Source organism: Nesoenas mayeri (assembly GCF_963082525.1).
Source record: "Nesoenas mayeri genome assembly, chromosome: 3".
Lineage (NCBI taxonomy): Eukaryota > Metazoa > Chordata > Aves > Columbiformes > Columbidae > Nesoenas > Nesoenas mayeri.
This window is the reverse complement of record NC_137544.1, coordinates 57,419,901-57,441,619: the sequence shown is the minus strand read 5'-3', so window position 1 is coordinate 57,441,619 and position 21,719 is coordinate 57,419,901. Positions and strand designations below refer to the sequence as shown.

At 37.9% G+C, this 21,719-nt stretch overlaps 1 protein-coding gene across 1 annotated transcript in view; it reads right to left on the bottom strand.

The window, feature by feature from the left end:
* L3MBTL3 (L3MBTL histone methyl-lysine binding protein 3) overlaps positions 1-21,719 on the bottom strand; it is a 76,298-nt gene that overhangs the window by 5,999 nt on the left and 48,580 nt on the right. The window contains exons 14-19 of the mRNA XM_080342790.1: positions 19,111-19,221; positions 17,401-17,515; positions 14,755-14,857; positions 8,042-8,188; positions 6,500-6,664; positions 3,485-3,576 (exon numbers count right to left, since the gene is read on the bottom strand). Coding sequence (XP_080198916.1) covers positions 3,485-3,576; positions 6,500-6,664; positions 8,042-8,188; positions 14,755-14,857; positions 17,401-17,515; positions 19,111-19,221 — 733 coding nt within the window. The remainder of the gene's footprint in view (positions 1-3,484; positions 3,577-6,499; positions 6,665-8,041; positions 8,189-14,754; positions 14,858-17,400; positions 17,516-19,110; positions 19,222-21,719) is intronic.

Here is a 21,719-nt window from a genome sequence, read left to right as displayed (position 1 = left end):
CTCCATTTTCAACAGTTTACAGCTGTGTCAAATACTAAATTCCAGGTGAAAAAAAAATAATCCATCCTGGGCACCTGTCCATGCTGTGGTTTTTTGGAAAATTTCAAGCAAACACAAGTCAGCTGGTTATGAATGAGGTTAACAGAAAATAAGTTCACTAATGTGACACTGTGTAACACCAAACCTTGTACTCCACCTATTCACATTGAAGAACTCTATTTACTGACATGGAAAGGAATTGAGTGCTTAATGCCTCCAAGGATGTGGGCAAAAATGTCCCTGTTTCCCACCTTGTGTCGCATCTGCTTCACAGGTAAGATGAACAACACAAAAGGAGTATGTAAAGTGCCAGTTTACCCAGCTATATGGAGGAAAAGGCAAAAACCAAGTCTCCAACCCTGCAGCAGGTATAACCACCTCCCTGACAAAAGGACGTTTTGACTTAGTGTGGGTAACTTATTGCAAAAGATAGTGCAAAGCACAGTGTTTTGGCTACAATCTATGTCTATAATTCCAGACATGCTGTCCTCATGCTTTGGTGTTCCTCGCTCTGCAAGCCCTGCTTCCCATGGAGAGGCAATCTGTGTTTGTGGGCGAGAGAAAACATATGATGTACTCCAATTTATGTCTCAGTTTGGACATTTAGGAGAATAGTAACTTGAGGTGCACATGGGTTAGCCACTTTCACCACAGAGCCACAATAAGCTCCTTAAACCACATAAGTGAAGAAACAAAATCTGCTTGCCAGCTCCACATTAAATAGCAGAGCCAGATGCAGAAAGTTCTCACTTTTAACACTGACCCCTGTTCTCTGGTGACACTTTGCTTCAGCATCAGACCACCTGCACTGCATTCTTCATCATACTCAATGCCACCTTGTTATCCTTCCCCTGGAACCATACTCTCCTTGATTCACACTTATCTTCTTAACGAGTTACCTTTCAACAAAATATAACCTAATGTTTCAAAGCAGCTAAATGGCAAACGCTTTCTGTCATTAATGTGAGACCATTAACACTGTTCATTCCCTCCTGCATGTTCTAGCTCCTAGCATGTATCAGGTTTTTAAGCACACAATGTGTGTCCATAAAGAAAGCCAGTATGAAGTGGCGATGATTTCAGCGGAGTTCTTCAGCTCCAAATAATCCTTCTCCAAAAAAGGGAAGATAGCAATATACATTTTATAAAGTATCAGTAGAGAACTGGTCAAGTGAGTATGGCAAAAGTAGGCTGAAGAATAATAATAATGATGTGACACACAGAAAAAAATAGGGCAACAAGCACAGGTACCAGAAGTCACAGTTCACAAAAGCCTGCACAACTGTAATTATTTCAGCTTGAGTTTTCCATGACTATGATGGCATTTCATCCTAAAGGTTAAGTATTATGGCACATTTAAACAGACAATGGCACAAAATTATGTGTTAAAAAGGAAGGTGAAAAGGACAACTTTGTTTAACAATGCTGTAAGAAAGTGTTCTAGCTTTGTAAATCTAATTATGCAAGACCCTATACAGAAATGTATCCTAGTAAGCAGAGCTTGTTGGTGAGATTTTATCCAAATAGTCAATTCTGCCAAACTCAAAATGCTGCACAAAATCAGGCCAGTTTTCTTAGAAATAAAAAAAAAAATAAAATAAAATTTGCAGACAATTTAAAATGCTCTAATTATTTGATTTTTTTTTGTATTGTGTTATAAAATGCAAAGTCAACATCAAAACAGTATGTTTCCATTCTGCTGTAACAAAACACTTTAAATGACCAAAAATTCTCTTTCATCTGCTTTAGAGAGATTCTTCTTTTCATGCTTCATTTTTCTCCAGAATTCTGAACTACATCATGTTTCAAAACACTGTAACAACCTGGATTTTGTATTCCTTTTGCACAGCTCTTGTAATAGATGGATTCTTTCATACTTCACACGCTCTTCTGAGTGTCTCTTAGATCTATCTGAAAAGTGCCAGCAGACCAATTATGTTTTAAGATAAAAGAAATGTATCAGATGTTAATAATTAAAAAGAAAACACTACCTTAATTTTATCTTTACGCAATGGTCTACTAGTCTCGAAGAATTTCTGGGGTTTACAAAGATGAGCTCCCTTAAAAGGTAAGCAATGTAGCCCTTGAAGAACCACAGTTACTCAAGTCTCAAGATTTTTGACAGAAGCCTTACAAATTTTGTGTTGCACAACAAATTGCTGAAGAAAAGTCTAAAAATGTAAGGATTAAATTATGAAATTAAAACATGTAGCTTCTCATTGAACTTGCACAAGTTAACAAAACTATTGCAGCAAAAGCTGCGCTGAAACAATGCACTGACTTAGTCCAGTAACGAAATAGCCTGACATACTAAGTTTCACACACCCAAAACAGTTATCAAATGTGAGCCTCTGATGTTCTGGTTTTGGTCTGTATTCTTTCTAAACAAGGAGGATAAAACTGAATCATGAACAGCTACCTCAGTCTGTCCAGTTGAATCAGTGAGCAGCCCAGAGTTTTGACACAGCAGTACATGTAACCATACAGAATCACTGAATCAAATAAATGTCCGTGTTGGAAGGGACCTTTGGAGACTGAATGGTGCAACCTTCTGTTAAGAGCACGGCATTAGACTAGGTCATCCAGGGCTCTGTCAGGCCAAGGTCTCAGTGCCAGCAAGAGAGATTCCACCTCTTCTCTTGGCAGCCTGTTCCAATTGTTCTGATGGTGAAGCTTCTCCCTCATGTTCAGACACAATTTCTCCTGAAGCAACCTGTGTCCTTTGCCTCTTGTCCCACCACTGCATATCTTGAAGGAGAAGGTACCTTCAGCTTCTCTATGACTATGTTTGATTTACTGGAGGACTATGACTAGATTCCTCCAAGCCTCCCTTTTTTAGGCTGAACAAAATTAATTCCTTCAACTCTTCTTCATTTGTCAAGTCCTTCAACCACGCCATCATCTTGGTCACCCTCTACCAGAGTGTCTTCAGTTTTGCAATAGAGCAAAAATTTTAGCCATCCCTCTGTAACTGTCTTGAAAAAGAAAGGGTCCATTCTGCATATGGGCTACTGGAACGTATCAGACTGTACAAAAGACTGAGACTGGGCTGCATAAATCACCTTACCTTTGCATTATGCCTATAATGTGTAAATGCTAAACTCTGCATCTTTAACATTCTTTCAAAATGCTTCAGACGCAGTAAGTGAACATTGTACCTTCAGAACTCAGACCGGCTTAATCACCTATTTTTAAAAGTCAGTGGAAAAACATTCTTGAAATGAAACCTTTTACACCAGTATTCATTTTGCACGCATCTTCCCAACAGTGATAAAGATCTTGGCAAAGCCTTTGATGATTACAAGAAAAAGAACCACAGTGTTAGAAGTGTTACTGTAAAAAAATTTTTGGACATGTGGAAAATAAGTTGCAACGGAGTTTCATGAAAAATATTACGGAATAGCTGCATATTTTAATATAAAAAACTGAAGTACTGCCAATTTACCTTTAATTTCATTTGAAATGAGCAGCTTATTTTCTGTCTCCTCTTCTTCACACTCTTTGTTCTTTATGGAGTCCTTTGTTTGTAGTACTCCACTGAGGAAAATAAGATGTTCATTTTTTATTAATACATCATAAAAATCACTAAGCATGATGACATCTCTTGCTAACAATGCTATTAACACTCCAGGATTCCCACATAAAGGATGCTGTATCATCATAAAATAAAAAAAGGGACGATCAGATTTCTGACTTACACAGATGGCATGACTACTGACATGAATTTTGCAATGAAAGCTCAAGACTAGTGCAAACTAAGATTATGTAAATTATATCAACGCACCTCAGAACTAAAAATGGAAAGTATACAAATGAAGGTAGAGGATGCGTTGCAGAATATGGGAGAAGTGAAGAACACATATACAGCTGCATCTCCTATAAAGCCTTACCGGTTATGCAGCACATTTTCAGGAGCTGTCTTAAACAACAGCTACTCTCTTTTCTCTGCCCAACCTTCCTCTCCACCCCACGCCAAGTCCCGTACTATACTGACACACTGTTGTGCAGCTATTAATGATCCTACTGAAAATATCTGTATTCTTTTCTTCCTGTTTTTGCATTAATTCTTGTCCAGCCAAAGGAGCCACTCCTTGCCTGCTGACTGTGGCTGCTCCCACAACTTTGCCAGCCCAAACATTTGCAAAGAGGGAACACCTCCCCTCTACTGAAGAAAATGGGGCAAGAGAGGTGGAAATAAAGATAACTTCTCAAAGGGGGGTGGTGGGTGTATTTGCATGTTCAACTCAGACCCTGGGAAGTTCCTTTTCAAACTGCCTTCACAAGGTATTTCCAATCTGGTTTCTTAAAGAAATGAAGCTGCTTATGAACTTGCTGACATTATGTGTGTATTTATTTCCTTCAGCTTTTAAGAACCTGAGAACACTTTGGCAAGTTCTTTCTAAACCACCATAGATGCAGATCTCTCAGAGATAGTAAATACATAATGAACATTTTCTAAAAATAGGAATCAGATAGAATGATCTTAAAGTAAAGACTACAAGAAAATCCACAACATGAACTCGCATTTTTCTATCTACCAGAGAAGCAGCCAACAAGAATCCCTTTACGAATGTCCCAAATACAGATACAAAGCCACACTAGAGCTAGTACCTTATTAGACATAAAGATTAGCAAACCTCAAAACACAAATCCACAGAAAACCAGACTTGTTTAATTCCATTGTTTACCTTTACACTACTAAATACATTTTATATACTAAATACTATTTATACTCTTAGATACAAGTAAACATTTGCAAACATATCAGCTAGGAGCTGCAAGTTCACTGACATCAATAGAAATCTATTTAAAACACTATTAGTGGTGCAAAATGAACACAAACTGGAAAGTCCAGCCTTTGGTAGGACACAAATAGTAATGGTACGACAAGCAATGCCAGTGGAATGCATACAGCAGTCATGCCTTCTTGTGCTACAAAGGACTTCTCCACAGTATCTTCCTCCAAAACACCACCTGCATTTATTTACTTAAAAATTATTTTCCTGACCTCCACAAACACAGAAAACTTCTAAAGTAAGATTCTACAAAGTAGTGCAATTAATTCCAAACCCAAAGGAAATGATTACTGTAATTCGACATGAGGAAGAGAGATCACCAAAACCTGTGAGGAAACATGTATATTCCTGCTTTCTTGAGGACGATTTTCACAGCAACATAGATCTAAAAATTCTATCTCACTAGTTAAATACAAATTAGTATTAGGAACTGAAAGTTTTGGGGAAGGAGTTGGAAGATAAATTCTTTCAAAATGTAGTACCATTTCGATTCCCAAGCCTGGGTGTTCAGCTTCCTTAATTGTAAATATTTCCAGAATTGAACTCCTATTACAGTGAACTTCTTTCACTACTGTGAAGGTAGCGAAATTTCTTTCAAATGAAAACTGAATATGATGTAGGCATGTAATCTTTATCTTTAATCTCAGGAGCATTCCAGAGGGACAGACTGCAGTTTTTACACACATATTTTGCAAACGAAAGTTTTCTAGTGTAACTGTTTGTATGCACAGGTACTTCTTACTAGAAAGGAAAAGGGAAAAGGAGTTAGTAGAACTGGAAATGAGCTGAGTATCACTTAGATATAACATAACAAAATAAATGTCATGGTTGGCTTCATATGTGGTGGGCTCCTCAATCAAGGACTTCTATGAAACAAAAGATTACCTGCAGTACGAAGGCACATACAACTGTACTGAAGTCAAACATAGTCAAATCCATGCTACGGGCTCAGAAGCTAAAGAGCACACAAGTATAAGTATCTATGTATTCAATTATGCATGTGTACTTCCAATAAACATCTAAAAAGATCCACTGGGTATTGCAATAACCAGATGCTCAATATTTTATAACTCCAGCAGTTCATATATACCTAATGTTGTGAATGCTATTATTTGTGCCTTTTTCAAAGAAAGTTTATACAACTAGAAGTCCTCTCTGACTATGCTGGATGCATAAAGACTGTGGAAGGCTGGATGATAAAATGCAGATAGTCATCAGTGTATTCAAACAGCTCAAACGCGAACTGCAAAGCCTCTGGGTAGTTCAAAGTTGGCACAAGGCTGTCATTCTCTGAATGAAATGACTGAATACAGTGAACAGATAGCACACATACAGGTTATTTTAGGTCTTCATAAAGATAATATTTGTACATATACAATATCATATTTGTACACAGACTTAAGAAAGAAGAATCTCAAACCCCAATAATTTATGTGTCTTGTAGTATTTTTCCTCTCCTCTCTGATACGCATTTCTTATTTCTTAGATACACTGTGACACTCCCTTCCCACCTACTTCTAATATAAAGACAGACAAAGAACTTCCATCTCCTTTCCCATTGCTTCCAAGAGCTCCACAGACACATTGCTGTACCGCATTGCCTGGTAAGCTGCATTTTAAACTGTCTCCAAACGACTCATACTTTGAAAGGAACTGATAGTTACCCAGGTGCCTTCTTTTCTTTCACATCACATAACATGGGCTTCTTGCAAGGAGATGTACTTTCTGTATCCTCCTGCTCAGTTGTTTCTGATACAGTTTTCCCAGATGGTCGATTATGAGCTGAAGATTTCATAGCTACGTGACCAGGGCTGGGGCATTTTCTGTCACTGTTTAAAACAAATTAACAGAATGTTTAAAACGGAGAGCAGTTGAGTTGTTGTTCAACTTATTTTTTCTATGGGTAAAGAGTCATTAGTGTAACTGAAGAAATACAAAGGTTTCATTTGTTTGTTTCAAGAAACAGCAGTTTCTAACTTGCCAACAACAAAACTGTATTTTCAAAAATCACAATACAGAACTCTCTTCCCCATGAAATCAAAGGTAAAACGTTTAGGCAATTTGCCTAGTGTTCTTTTTGATAATAAGCTATCCACTTCAAATACTTGTAACACAAGAAAACTGTGAAGTATCATTTTACTCCTATATCTTATCTCTCTTCCGTGATACATCGCTATCCAGTCAGGACCCTTTAAAAATGTTATGCAGTGTCTTAATTGGGACAGTGAAAAACGCAGCACTTTTCCTGGTAGTTCCTGCCACAGAGAACACCACTCAAACTGTTACTGGTTTCACTGGGACAATACCTAAGCTACCCGTAAGACAGCAATTAAGTCACTTCAGATTTGTACAATCCTACACTTATAAGAACAATCGAACCAAGCAGTGCTCTTTCAGAGGTGAATATTTTGGTTTTCAAAGTATGAAGTTGAAACTGGCTCTGACAATGTAATTTAAAATACTGTCTGTTGAAAATACATGGTCATTACAGTGGGAACTGGAAATCTTCACTATGAACATTCACATTTTCACATTTACATTAATGAAGCCCTTGAAAAGAATGGAAAGTATCTCTTCCTTTCCTTCTTACATTCTCTGTGTATCCCCACAGCCCACAATAAGCACAAGAGTTGGTGGCCACAATTTCTACTAGGAAATCATAATCTAAAAATCTTCATCTTGGTATCACATCCCTTTGTTTCTTCCCAGTGCTCCTGCTAGAAGCTTCAGCCACAGATTTCAGTATCATCTTTGCAAAACTCACTCCAGTAGTTTGATTCCCCACTCCCATAAGAAAAACAGAATTTATAGTGGCTATTCTTCAAAGAACAATATGAATTTACAGTCATGTCAATAAGGCCACCCCAGCAAACAAAAGAAACAGAAATAAATAATTTTCTTAAGTCAAACCAACTGGTAAACAATCCATTTTAAATTCCAATTAACCACTTTACTAAGATAGTTACACTGAAGATTAAACTGAACTCTTGTTAAATCACACACAGTCAAATCAGTATCAGTCTTTGACAGCTCAGTGACCTTTTCGATAAGCACTGATGAAACCATTTCTTCCCTCTAAATGAAAAATGCAGATAAATAGACAGGCCTTTCTGAAACCATTCAGCCATTACACAACTACAAACGACGTTGAGGAACATGGAAATCAAGTACTCTGTTAGTCACAGACATTGCTTCATTGTAATTACTTGATTACAGGAGAGGTGGATCTTTCACTTGCTTCCATTTTTCTGTTCCTGGGGACAGGACTGGCTGCAGGCATCTCCCCACTCAGCCGGTCAGGTAAGAGGCTTTCCTTGTTCAAGTTCATCTCTGAATACGGGCAGGTGACTGCACTAGAAATTGAAGAAGAGAAATGCCTCGTTATTGCCAGAAACTTTACTGACATCAGAGATCAGTTTTCTAGGAGCAGATGCAATCACAATTAGTATAAAGAAGAATAGAAAAATATGCAATAAGTGGTCATACTTGAAAATGTGAATAAATCCACTGATTAAAAACCTCAATCTGAACGTTTTTCAGATTACCTTTTGACAGCACTTATGGAACACAAATTGTGTTAATTTATATCACAGCACACAGTCTAGAAAATGGCTTGATGAATATTTAGCCTGCTCTCTCATACCTCTAATGGTTTCTATCTATAATATACAGAGTGCCGTGACTATATCTACCTTTCTCCAAGCAAAATCATATTCCCATGGTTATTTTTTCCTGGAAAGGAGAGTATTTCTACTATGTAATGTCCACACGGAAGCTGCATTGCAAGGGCACAGTCTGAGAAATGCTACACATCCTCTCACTGCAGTGAATGCCCCATCTTTGCAAATGCTGCTTTGTGATATTCCATTGAAAGACTGAGATATTTGCACAGTCTTTCCTATCACACAACACTCGCAATTTCACTACACTCCAATTACAGAAAGAAAGAACTTGACGCTGTGCTTTGGTAATGACTTGTAAATATTACTCTAAGAAATGTGAAAGTTATACCTCCCACAAGAGGTAGGAAAGGGAAGAGCAGCAACACAAATCACACTGGCCTGAACTAGGATTTTGTCTTTAGAAGAACATAATGCAACGCTCAACTGATTAGTCAGGCTACGAGTTACTCACACTTCAAAAATAATACCCCAAATTGAGAAAGGTATATATATGACACAACAGTGAATAACAACACGCCCAGTTTTCAAGTCTCTACTTAAGATATAGGAGAGGCTGTACTAAACTTTATGCTCTATTGGTAGTTCATGAGCCACAACACTAACTATAACCTAAAATTATGCTTTCTTACTCACTTGTATTATTACAAGGACCTCTACAATGGTAAAATGTAAAAAACCCATGTCCTGGGATTTTATTTATCTTCTTTTCAAGAATATAACTATCTGCCTTTTCATAAACTACTGCAATGTTGTATTTGTTTCACTGACTATTACATGCATGATTTCCAAACAGAACTGTCTGATATAAACAAGTCTGCCTTGTCAGCCATATACCCTGCCATGTTCAAATTACAAAAGCTAAATAGAAAACCAACAGATTTCATTCTCATGTTTGTTTTACAAAGCACAGAATTTAAAAAGGCCTTTTATTCAAAATATGCCATATATTACAGAATAACAGAATGGTTGGGCTTGGAAGGGACCTCTGGAGATGATCTGGTCCAACCCACCTGCTAGAGCAAGGCTCCTTTTTCTTTACTGATGAAGCTTTGGATCCACAGTGTGTATGAATCAACTCCTACCACAAGATTGGACCAATATTAGTAAACTAATTTTGGTCCTACCAACATAAACAAAAAGTTGGTGGAAATTTATATTTCCCTCAGCACTAGCATAAAAGGCGAGATTCCTTCAGGCCACATCAGTCAGTCCTTGCTGGGGTTATTGACACAGGCATCCAACAGTGCAGCTAATTTTGTCAGCTGGTTCATTTGGAACTGAGATAGTATCCACTTTTTTTTTTTTGTTATTAATCCTTGTATAACTGTCCTGAATTTGAATCTCCTCTGAGACACAGGCACTGAAGTTTCTTTTCCATAAGAACCTTCACATCAGAAGCTTACATAGGAAAATAAAATAGAGCAAATGGGTGGCTGGACTCTAAAGTGCTACAGTTGAAACAGGGTATTTCTTGTTAATGAAAATGTTTTAAAGACATGGAACAGAATATATGAAGAAAAATTCAACCTGGAGCATTTAACTTTTATTTCAAATTCCTAACACAGAATTTGGCATTTTCTTTCAGATTTCTCTATATACCTCTACTTATATTTATTTTTCAACCTACTGGTTTTGTCTGTCTTAGGACTAGCCTCTGCCAGACATCTTAAAAGAACAAAAGAACAGCAACTGAAAGACTGAGAATAAAAGAGGGACAGTTATTTTATATTCTCAGTTCTTTATATTGCTGCATCTATCACAATGATGTCTTTTTTCCCTTTCAAACGAACTACAAGATGAAAGATACAGGCTTCTGTTCAAAAAAAGTCTTTAAGGAGCCAATGCTAGTGGGATTTAAGTTCTTGCTGTGACAAACTCCTACTACTGTGATGAAATACAGTTATCAGAAACTCAGGAACATATTGGTTCATCTCAGTTCTGCCACTGCTGTAAGGCAAAGCATGTAATCTTCTTTTGGCTTCCTATGCTCACAGGGATGTTTTGAGGCTTAGTGTTTTTAAGCAGTCAGAGGGCCATATCTAAACGCTACCAATGTGGTATTTAACTTCAGTTGTGTATTATTAAATAAGCCTTACACCACAATGAAACGTGACATTACAATTTCACCTCCAGCAGGTCTTCTGATGGCCAACACCATTAATATGTTTTAAATTAAAAAAAAAAAAAACAGAAAAAGCCTCAAAAGTCAGTCCTTCATTAGAATTTGCCCATTTACTGCCTCTTCCTTTAATATTTGCTGGAAAATCAGAAGTTGAATGACAATTTCAGTCAAAAATACCTATAATACTAACAATACTTTACAAAGCCAGATTGAGTTTTTCTTTGTAATTTATCATTCCAGTTCTTGTATATTTTTTAAAAAAGTCCTTGTCAGTCCTTTGATGTTACTATTACTTGAGGCCACAAAAAGAACCCTCAAGGTTTCCAGCAGTAGCTTTGTTTCAACAAAACATGGCATGAATGAACCTGTGTATGAGTTACATGGCTTCAGATCAATCAGTAAATCCTCCTGAATTTCAATGCCCCCAGCCTTTGATTTAGTTTAACTTGTCTGCTACAAAGATTTAAAAAAAAAAAATCAACCTTGTTATTCCTACATAATCAAAGTACTCAACTGATACTGATACAGGACGGTAAGTTTTGGAGATAATTCATCTCAAGGCCTCAGAAGTCTTGATGTTTAGGTTATTTTAGGATTTTTAACTCTTCTGTCAACTTAAACCTGAATTTCTGCTCCAGCTTGGAGTTTGCCTTAGCACACCATTTTGAAAACAGCTGAAGTTCAGAAGCCAATTTCCAAAATGCTGAGATGTCCTTGACTTGGGGGTACCACAGTCTGTCAGAGGCACAGGGAGCACAGCAAGAAGCAGAAGCAGCAGCAGGTACCCAATCTGAAACCTCTAGTCTACATCTGACAGGGCTGTACACCCTCCAGCACTGCTGCACAGCTTTGAAACCAGTCCAACACGAAGATACTTAATTATCATCTGAGCTGCTTCAGCAGGCTCAACCCACGTTTCAGTAAACAAATATTCACATTAACACCACTCGACTTCCCTGCACATGAGAGCAATCAGCCACCTCTAAATGCTGAAGGATCAACACAGCACAGCAATGAGCTTTCTGCTGCACGCTTGGCATCCTATTGAAATGGCAGCAGAGTGGCTGGCAATACCCGTGTCCATAACATGTTTTTCTGAGGAAAAGGAGCCACTGTTTCCAGAATCTTGCACAGGCTGAGGAAAAACTGAGCATTAAAATAAGCTGCTGTTTTTATCGAATCAGGAAAGATCAATAAGGGAAAATGCACACACTAATTACTACTACTTGTATACTATTCTGAAGAATTCCTGGGATCACAGACCCAGGATTTTCAAGACAACAGAGGTTTTACATTATCAGCCATGGTTATTTTGCAGCTGCTCTTCTATCACTCTTAAGATGTATCTCTAGGTAGGATTACACATGCATCTATTTTTCTCTGAAGTTCAAGGGTAGCAGGATAAACTGGCCTGCTGATGGGTGATCATACACCTTAGTCTTCTCCAGACAACTGGAGATGGTCCTGTCTTCTAGCAGTATGCAAAGGTTCTGAAGTACAGAGTCCAACTGGATTAATCAGCCTCAGCTACACCTAACATCAGAAGAGAACATAAGCAGAATTCTCCCTTAACCTGAAGAAGAGGAGTAGGGTACTCTGTTTGGTAAAATAAAGTTAATACTAAGGTATTTTCAAATATGGATTATTAGTCTTTATGACTGCTTGGAATATTTTGCAAACCTGCGTGAAGCTACAGAGAAGTCTCCTGGTTTAGTTGTACTGGTTGAAAATGTTACCAATCCCAGCTCCTCATCACTGCCAGGGGATGAGATTGTATGGCAGCTCCAGGAAAATTTGCCCAGATTTGCTCAAACAATCTTCCCTGATGGGTTAAACAAATAGACTGACTAACTGATGGATCTATGGTAATCTATGTTCGAATGACCACATCTGCTGGTAGTGATGTGTGATCAGTAAGAAACTCCAGCAAAAGGGTCCTGACAACATCTATGGGATGTATTCTTTTTCTGCTGGATTTTTGTTAAGTGACATCTTTACTTCTGTTGACTTTATGAAAATATTTTTAACTAGTCTGGAAACAAGTGATACAAATATTCTCTTTCACAATTTACAATGTTTACCATCAAAGCATCCTTTTTTAGGAGAAAGCTGCTTCAACAGCTTAAACCTGACTCAAGAGTAGTTTATAGCAGATTTGGCTAGGGCCAATGACCTTACATAAAAGATAAAATAAAACTTCAGACTGCTATCAAAAACAGATGAGAATTACTTCAGCAGACACTGAACAAACAGATGTGACATCCTGCTGAGCTGAGGTTTCCTGCATTTCTCTGCTGCAGTTCTCTTACAACACGGCCTCCTCTGCGACACATACAATTCATCTGAGACGTAACGCATGTTAAGTTTCTGGTAAAAATCTTTGTGGAGAGTTGACCCAAAATGCTAATGACCTGTTTACAACTGGCCGCTTTGCATTGCTGCTTGAGCTTGAAAATCATTGCATGCATTAAATATCAGACAGCATACAATTCACAATCATAAAAACGCAGGTGATCTGCATAATGCTCCAACCTGCACATCAGTCTCAGTTTCAACTGCACAGCAGAAAACCCTAGATCAACTGGTGATAGATACCAAGGTCTTATTATCATCAACTTTTCCAAAAAGTAAATACTTTAACCCCAGTACATAATTAATCACCAAGGCTTTCATCCGGTTCCTTAGGAACAAGCTCTCAAAATTATTTCAGAGCTACTTAGCATTTTAAATTATCATCTTTTCTGCACACAGGCATTTATGCTGCAGACAGACATCGTACCTCATCATGAAAAAAAAAGATAAGCACGGTTAAATACATTCCAAGGTTGCGAAGATAAAAGAGCCAAGCGACTGCTACCTGACGTGGATAATTATACCAATTTCAAAATGTCTTGGTTAATTCAGGAAAAAAGTGATGGTACAACGTTAGAATTTTTGGGGTGACCCAGACCCTCCAGGCTGTAGACTCCAGATAAATAACAAATCTCTCTCTTCTGTTACATTTTTATTCCATAGAACTATCACTTGATGTGCGAACAACAGGATTGCTAAGACCATAGTAAAAATAAAACACAATAGATTGCCATGAGTTTATTTCTTTTATTGATATTCAGGATGAGTAAGTATAACAACTTCAAATACCACGGAAAATATAGTTACAAAAGCAAAGGCTACATGAAGTAACTAGACATGTAGCTCTTACTCATCCCTTCTCTGTGAAACAGTAGAAGATTTAGTGCCAACGTTTATTTAGAGAGATCATAAATTAAAAACTTTTCTCAAACATTCACTTATTGTTTCTGAGAATGGGTATATTCACCTAAGTAACTGAGATAGCACATGATAAGAAAGATAATACTCTAAATTCGAAGTTATTGCCTTATAGATCAGGTGCATTAATAAATCATACAAGATTCAGTCTACTGGACTATGAAATAAAATAGGTTTCATCTAAGCAGCCAGGAAACTTTTTAGGCAAGTAAGTCTAGTTTACTTCACATTTCCATGTGGACTAAGAATATGAATGCAGTAGGTTACCATATGCTAACTGAGGGATGACGACCTCTTAAGTACTAACAAAAGCATCTTTAGAAACACGAAGTACAAACAGCAAGTTGTTCAGGCTGTCATTCGGGAATACATCAATTGGAATTTCCTTTTTGGTATTTTTCCAAGCCAACAAGCAAATCCTCACCTCCACCAACCAAGCAGAACAAAAACATCCAAGCCATAATAAAATTAGTGGTCTTGTATTTCAAAAGGCTCAAAAGTTATTGCTTTATATCTATCTGTTTGTAACATTTTTCAATCTGACCAGAAAGCTGAGAAATCCTCATAGGAACCAAATATAGAGCAGCTGGATCTATCAATTGTGACAAAAAAATGATGTTTGACAAATCTTATCTCAGCACACCCTGGTGAAATGAAGTTAGAGATTGCTAATGTTTATTTCAGCATGCTCACCATGGCAACTGACATCATTGCATACTGAGGTATACAAGATTTCATATTTTTTTCCAGCTTGGATCTGTTTTCTTGTGAACAGCAATTAAAAAAACCCACTATGTGAACATATCACAAATTGAAAGAATAAAATTAGTTTCATAGCACATACCTATGATGGCCGATATGTCTTGCTCTTTTAATGTGTCCAACTCCTTTACATCCTGCTGTGGGACAACCTCCATGCTCTAAAGCTTCCACCAATTCCAAGGGACCTGCATGTCAGGGGAAATTACATAAGACATTTAAAAAAATCTATATAATCTTTAAGAGTCAAACAAATATGCAGGAATACAAGAGTATCATAGTAAACATGAAGAAGAAATAAGTAAACAAAATCTAATTTTAAAGTACTTTAAAATGAATTCTGTAAAAGCATGATGGAGATTCAAACAAGCTAATCCACTGGAGAAATAATTTTATTCTGCGAGTAAATCTCTACAGGAGACCTATATCTATATAAAGAAGAGAAAACTTGGAGGAACTGTATGACTTTAAATTTCTCCCCTATTAACTACCTGTAGTTGCAAGAGCACAAAGTAAGTTACCCTGCTATTCCAAAGACAGGGTTCATAATGGGTACTGACCTTCTCCATTTTTTAGCTCAAGTGAATGAGATGTGAAAACAAAGGCTGAAAATAGTACTAAGAAGCACAAGTCATTGGGAGATTTTTGGCATTTTACTTATCTGAAGTTACGTGTCTGTCTGATTTTCATCAACCTGTAACAATGACGCCTGCAGAGACATTAAAGCATGTAGCTGTCAAAACTATCTTTGACGCTCAAGTAAACATAGTATATAACCCATAGTTTCATAGCAAGCAAGAGACAGATCTACTCCAGTACATGGAACTGAGAACAGCTCCTGCACATTGGCAAACATGCACTGTCTCGCCAGCACCGCTTTTACTTGACGAGTCCATGAACTTGTATCTCCCCCTACAGACAACAATATTGACATAAAAAGGTCTATTTAAATAAATTCTCCTACATGAAAGATAGATTCTTGCTTGTAGGTGGATAATGAAAGAATGAGAATTATTAGGTATCATTAGGACAGTCCAAAAGCATTTTTAATAATGTTCCACCTATGCTAATGTTAAAACACTATGACTACACTGAAGTCCAAAGACTTCTATAGGCTTTAAAATGCTCTAATGGATGAGAGAACAGAGAACTTTAGTTTTGATGCTTATAACGTAACAAGTTAGTGGAGGTACAGTCCTAAAATTACATTCGGCCCTTGGAAGGCAACCGCGAGGCTGATGCGCCCCCCAGCAAAAATGAGTTTGACACTCCTGCGCTAGAAAAAATGAACAGTGCCTCCTACACCGCCGTCTAGAGGAGGTGATGTGTTGTGGTATGTGATGGACAGCTGTATTTTGTTTCTTTCAATGCCTCCAACAAATTGAAATTAGGTGTTTTATACCCCCACCTAGGCTAAGATTTTTTTCTTTTTTTCCAATCTCAGGTAATAGAAATGTCACAACCTTATTCAGCTCTTTTGCCATATGATACAACTTTTACTTATGTGACCATTACTTTTTCCCACCAGCCTGTTACTTCATTCAGCACACAGGATGCATATCTCTGATTACGAAGATATGCAGCGCTCTATCCTCTCCTTATTATTCACTTTGTGCTTCAGCATTTACGGTACTCTATTCAGACTATGCTTTGAAGGCAGAATGATTAAGTTCCTAACAGGCAGTCATCACTGTACCACTGGAGTGCTCAGAAAACTAATGAATACACTCCCACCATGCTCCTGACAGGAAACATTTCTTCTTGACATTTTAGAGATGATGAGCTGAGGTACAGCGATTTTCAGGTAACACATTCACACAGTCTGTGTGTGCCTTATCCCAGTTATTTTACATTTAATTTTTTCAGAGTACTTAGCATTGCTCAGCATTACTTATTTTCCAAGCACAACTCTTTCTCATCTCTGTTACAGCTGTGAACACTCAGCACTTGTGCAAACCATACCTCGCAGATGCGATATAAAATAATTCCAGAGAAGACCACTTGCTTCAAAATCATCTGTTCAAACTTTAGCTAAAGCTTTTGCTACCATTACCCAGAAGCACAACGGCACAGGTAGGGATACCCTTACCTCAGAGCCTCTTCTCCCTGCAACCTTCAGTCTCATTTATGACAGACCTCTCACTTGAACAAGTAAAACAAAATCCCTAGAGAGGGCAAGCCAGTAAATACAGTACTATTATTGGTAGAATGCTTCTGTTAGCTTTCTCTTCAACGTGGGCACCATTAACCCCTCTTTGCTCGGCTGAAGAAAAGGAAGTTAGTTGTTTTTGAGGGTTTGCCACAGCATTTGCAAGGAGTGCCTTCTCAGAGAAGTGCAGTCTCCTACGAGCCAAAAAGCAAACTAACCTTCAAGAGGATGTGGACGTAAGATTTTAAGAGTGATACCTTATCCCTACAGAGTGTCACAGCAGTGCGACCACTGGCTTTGGGAGGGCAGGGATTTTGCATAACAGATCCTTATTTCCAGGTTTTGCCTGTGGTTCTTACACATACAGAGAAACATGGTATTTCCACTACAGTAAGACTCAACAACAAAGCTATCTACTAAAAAGTGATTAATTACTGACCGTTGATTTTGCACTAAATGTCACATTTACATTATTTTGCATATCCTAGTTGCTATTCCTCCTTGCATGGCACTGGCATGGAAGAACATAGCACAGTACACGTGTCTTTTAAAATAATTACATTATAATGTGATTTCTCTTACTAGGTGGGGGCTGAAGAGGGTGTCCGGTTTTTGTACACCAGCCCGCAGGATGGATATCAGGGCTATCTACATCAGTCCAATAATCATAAATACTATCCCAGCCATCAAAATGTACCTAAAATAAAAAAAAGGAGAACAATACATTTTAGATCAGAAAAATTCTATAAAGTTTCCTTAAGTAATCTCTGAAAATGTCCATTAGAGAAGTCACTTTAAGGCAACTACCAATGTTACACAGAAAATATATGTACATTAGATCTGGATCCAGATATACTCTCACTGAGAGAGGTGTCATTTGGTTGTTTATTATGTCTTGCACAATCAGGCTCAAACGCCAGGAATAAAGCAGCCAAGCTTAGTTCTCACATTAATACTTCAATTAAGCATGAATTTCTGCATTTTTTTCTCAAAAAAAAAAAAAAAATTACAAACCTTTTCTAATTTCCTGTTTGAACAGGATTTAAAAATAGCAGAGCAGTAAGCCAAGGCCTAAAAAATGGCATTTATCCATTAAAAAAACCAAAAATCCCCACCGTACTGGTAACAATTTTACTAAAATCAGGCTATACAGGATAAGGAGCTAAAACTGAAGAGAAAACAAAGTATGTGACTTCCCAGAAAATCACCATTATGGCTATAAATGCTTTTTTTTTTTAGGTGAAAGCTAAGTATCTTCAAATCTTATTTGACCTCTGTACTAGTAAACAGCTTAGATCTCTCATGCATGCATGTGGATGCACATACACACAGATACATACCAACAGAGCTCTTTCAACATATATTACAGAGACAAATTATCACCCTAGAAGCTACAAATCCTGACATTTTAATGTATTAGACATGAAAGGGGGTTTCTGTTTGGTGGTGTTCTGGGTTTCTTTTTTGCATGACAAACTTAAAGTTTAGATAGAAAACACTGTAAATGTGAAGATATTGTCTCTCACAACTCCCTACCACCAGTTAATTCAGAATGAAATGTCAGCTGCATTTCTGCTTGAAATACCATGCATGCCTAATAAATCTGTACAACTGCAAACACAAATATCTTTCATATCCATCTAACTGGATCTCTGGTATATGCCTGCCTTTCTAATGGTTAAGGGCTTCAGAGAGTAACCTGGTTTTGTAAAATAAAAGAAAAATAGTTCAAGTATACAACTTCTGGAAAACTGGAATTTCTTAAAAACACATTACTAATCAATGCAATCTAAAATCCATAATTAATATAAACTTCAGAATTGCGGAATTCCTTGACAAGGCACAAGAGATCACGGTTCTTGTTTCATGTCTCCCTTGTATCTCTCTCCTCTCCCTGGAAGTTTATTGAGACAGATTCAATTAACCTAGGCCAAATATTTTCTGGGCCCTAATACAAATACCACAGCAGCTCTGTGACACTCAATATTAAATCATCACATTTCTTGATAGAATAGACAACTGGTTTATATCAACTATTCCCAAAGCAATTTTCAAACATACTCAACCCTGCTCTCTAATTACCTACGTCAGCAAATTTTAACTAAGAGGATAATAGAATGACCCCTTCCAAAGGAATTATATGCATATTAATCAGCAAAAAGCTTAGCAGGACACAGCAATGTGCCTAATTTCTTCCTGTGCTTAATTTTACAAGTATAGGATTTTGGTTCCACAAAGTACTCATCAGTCAGTCACTCAAGCAGGATAGCATAGTAATACAGAGAGACTTACTTTTATTCTGTAGTCATCAGTATCTACAATAGTTGCTACTCTAATAAATACTGGATTTCTCTTGTCAACGACTTCAAGTTTCATGTTTTTCTGAAAGCCATGTGACGGTTTCTAGAAAAGAAGAGCAATATTATGTGAAACAGAAGAAAACCTCAAAAATCTCACACAACTGTAAAATATACAAAATCCACAGCAAACTTTCTGCTTTCATTTTCTCAAACCTGCCGTCCTCCCCCAACAACTCCACGCATAAAAAGGTCATTCAAACCAGTGCTGCTAAACTAGAGAAACAAAGTAACTACTTTGGAATTTCAGGTTCTCTATTGAATCCTTCCAAGCAAGGAAGTAGGAAACTTTATTTTAAATCAGTTTTTTGGGGTTTGTGGGGGTGGTTTTGGTTTTTCGTTTGGTTTGGTTCTTTCAGTCTTTTTGTTTGGTTGATTGGTTTTGTTGTTTATCCCTAAATTATCTAGAGAAGTTTTCCCAGAGATTTCGACCAACAGTTTCAATGCAGTATTACACATCAGCAGCCTGAAATGTCTATGAAATTTTCTATAGAAAGCATACTTGTATTTTTTATTATGAGTTTTTGCTTTGTGCATCAAACACTTATTTTTCAGTCTTCTACTGAAAACACAACATGGCATAACTGTAAATACTCATTCAGAACGAACAGGACCAAAAACCTGTTTTGTGTTGCTATTTTGGTAAAAAGATGTCTGTGTTAGGAGTATCAGATTTTATCTTTGCCACCTACAGCTATGAAATCTAAAGCAAAAGGTATTTCCATTTAAAGGGAGATACATGCAAGACATGTTAGGCTTTTTATTTCAGATTTCTAGGAAAATAACATGTCTGTCCCTCTTAAGACTTCCCAGAACATCAGTGTTTTTTCCTCAGCTGTAGCTTAAAAGCTCTATTTTCTCCAACAATACAATATAAAATACTGTGACTGTCTCAGGATGACTTCACCCGAACTCCAACATAACCAGCATTTTATTCCCATTAAATCTGCTTTCTTATTTATCCCAATTAGCATTAATATGGTTACCACTATATTAGTACAGAAAGCAAGAAGGGGATTTTCTCTGGCTGTGAAACCAAAAAGCAGAGATGCGCTGACTTCCATGCAGTCACACTCTCCTTGGGGACAAGACATTGTAGCAGGGCCTGCTATGACAGGACAAGACGTAATGGTTTTAAACTAACAGAAGGGAGATTCATGCTAGACATGAGGAAGAAATTTTTTACAGTGAGAGTGGTGAAACACTGGCACAGGTTGCCCAGAGAGGTTGTTGAAGGCCCATCACTGGAAACATTCAAGGCCAGTCTGGACAGGGTTCTAAGCAACCTGATCTAGTTGATGATGTCCCTGATCATTGCAAGGGGGTTGGACTAGATAACCTTTGAAGGTCCCTTCCAACCAAAACCATTCTGTGATTCCTTCCCCTCCATCTTCAAAGCCAGACAGACTTGTCTGTGTGACTTTTTGGAACCCACATCATCCCCAGGAGCAATCTGCTAGTATGCTTTCTGTAACAGCGCTGAGCCCTGCCAGCTGGTGCTCTCCCGGTTTAAGGCTCTAAGTGCCTGTGCGCTTGTGGCATGTCCTCTCCAGTTTCCCAATGCAGACACAGCCAGCTGACCCTGTGGGCCACTGGTGGGGCACTCCCACTGCCAAACCCCAGGTAGTGGGGGAGAAATTAGAACATGGATGCACCATGAGAAAAATAAAATGTTTGCTTTTAGCTCGATGTAGTAAAGTAGTCACAGCCTTCACTGTTTTGCCAAGGGTACAGATACAGGTCTCAGATACAACCAAATACCTTCCTAATTCTTGCTCCGAGTACTCTTGCTGAGAATGTAAGATTGAGACATGTGATTAAGCCAGAGGCACAGTGTGTTTCAAAAAGATGGACCCAATAACAAATATATAACGATTTCAAAGGAGTTCCATCTTCTTGAAATACCCTGTATTTTGAGGTGATAAATGGCAGATCAGTAATAAACTCTGGTGATCAACCAACCGCAGGGAACTGCTATAAGCACCACATTTCTGCTTTCATTAATCCAGCTCTTAGCAAAGTGTTATTCAGAATTAGTGACCCTAATCTGCAAAGCTGAAGCAAACCAGCTTCAGTGTGCTCTGAGACAAGGGGCCGTGAGCTCCCAGCCATCTGATGCTGGCTCCTAACTGCAACCCTTTCTCCAGGTCCACTTTTCGTCACCAAAATCATAAGAGCTCAAGAAAGATGCGTGTCACCAAAAGAAACCAGCAAGTGCAAAGCTGAAATAAAAGGATGCTGCCCCCAAACACCACAGCTGAGCTGGGGAGCTGCCTGTGGATGCTGCCCCCACACCCTAGTCGCAAGCTCACAGAAAAAAAAAGATTCCACCAAAGGATATTAAACGCAAACTCTCTCTTGGCTACTGTCAGAGACAATGGACTAGATGGGCAACCAGACTAACTTCCTACAACCATTTTTACATTCTCACTGTATTTATTGCACCCTTTAAAATGTACAGATAGAAATATATATGTTCAAAATATGTTATGATGACTCAGTAGCTATCTCATTAGTTCTAATAACCAGGCAGTAATTTCCCAC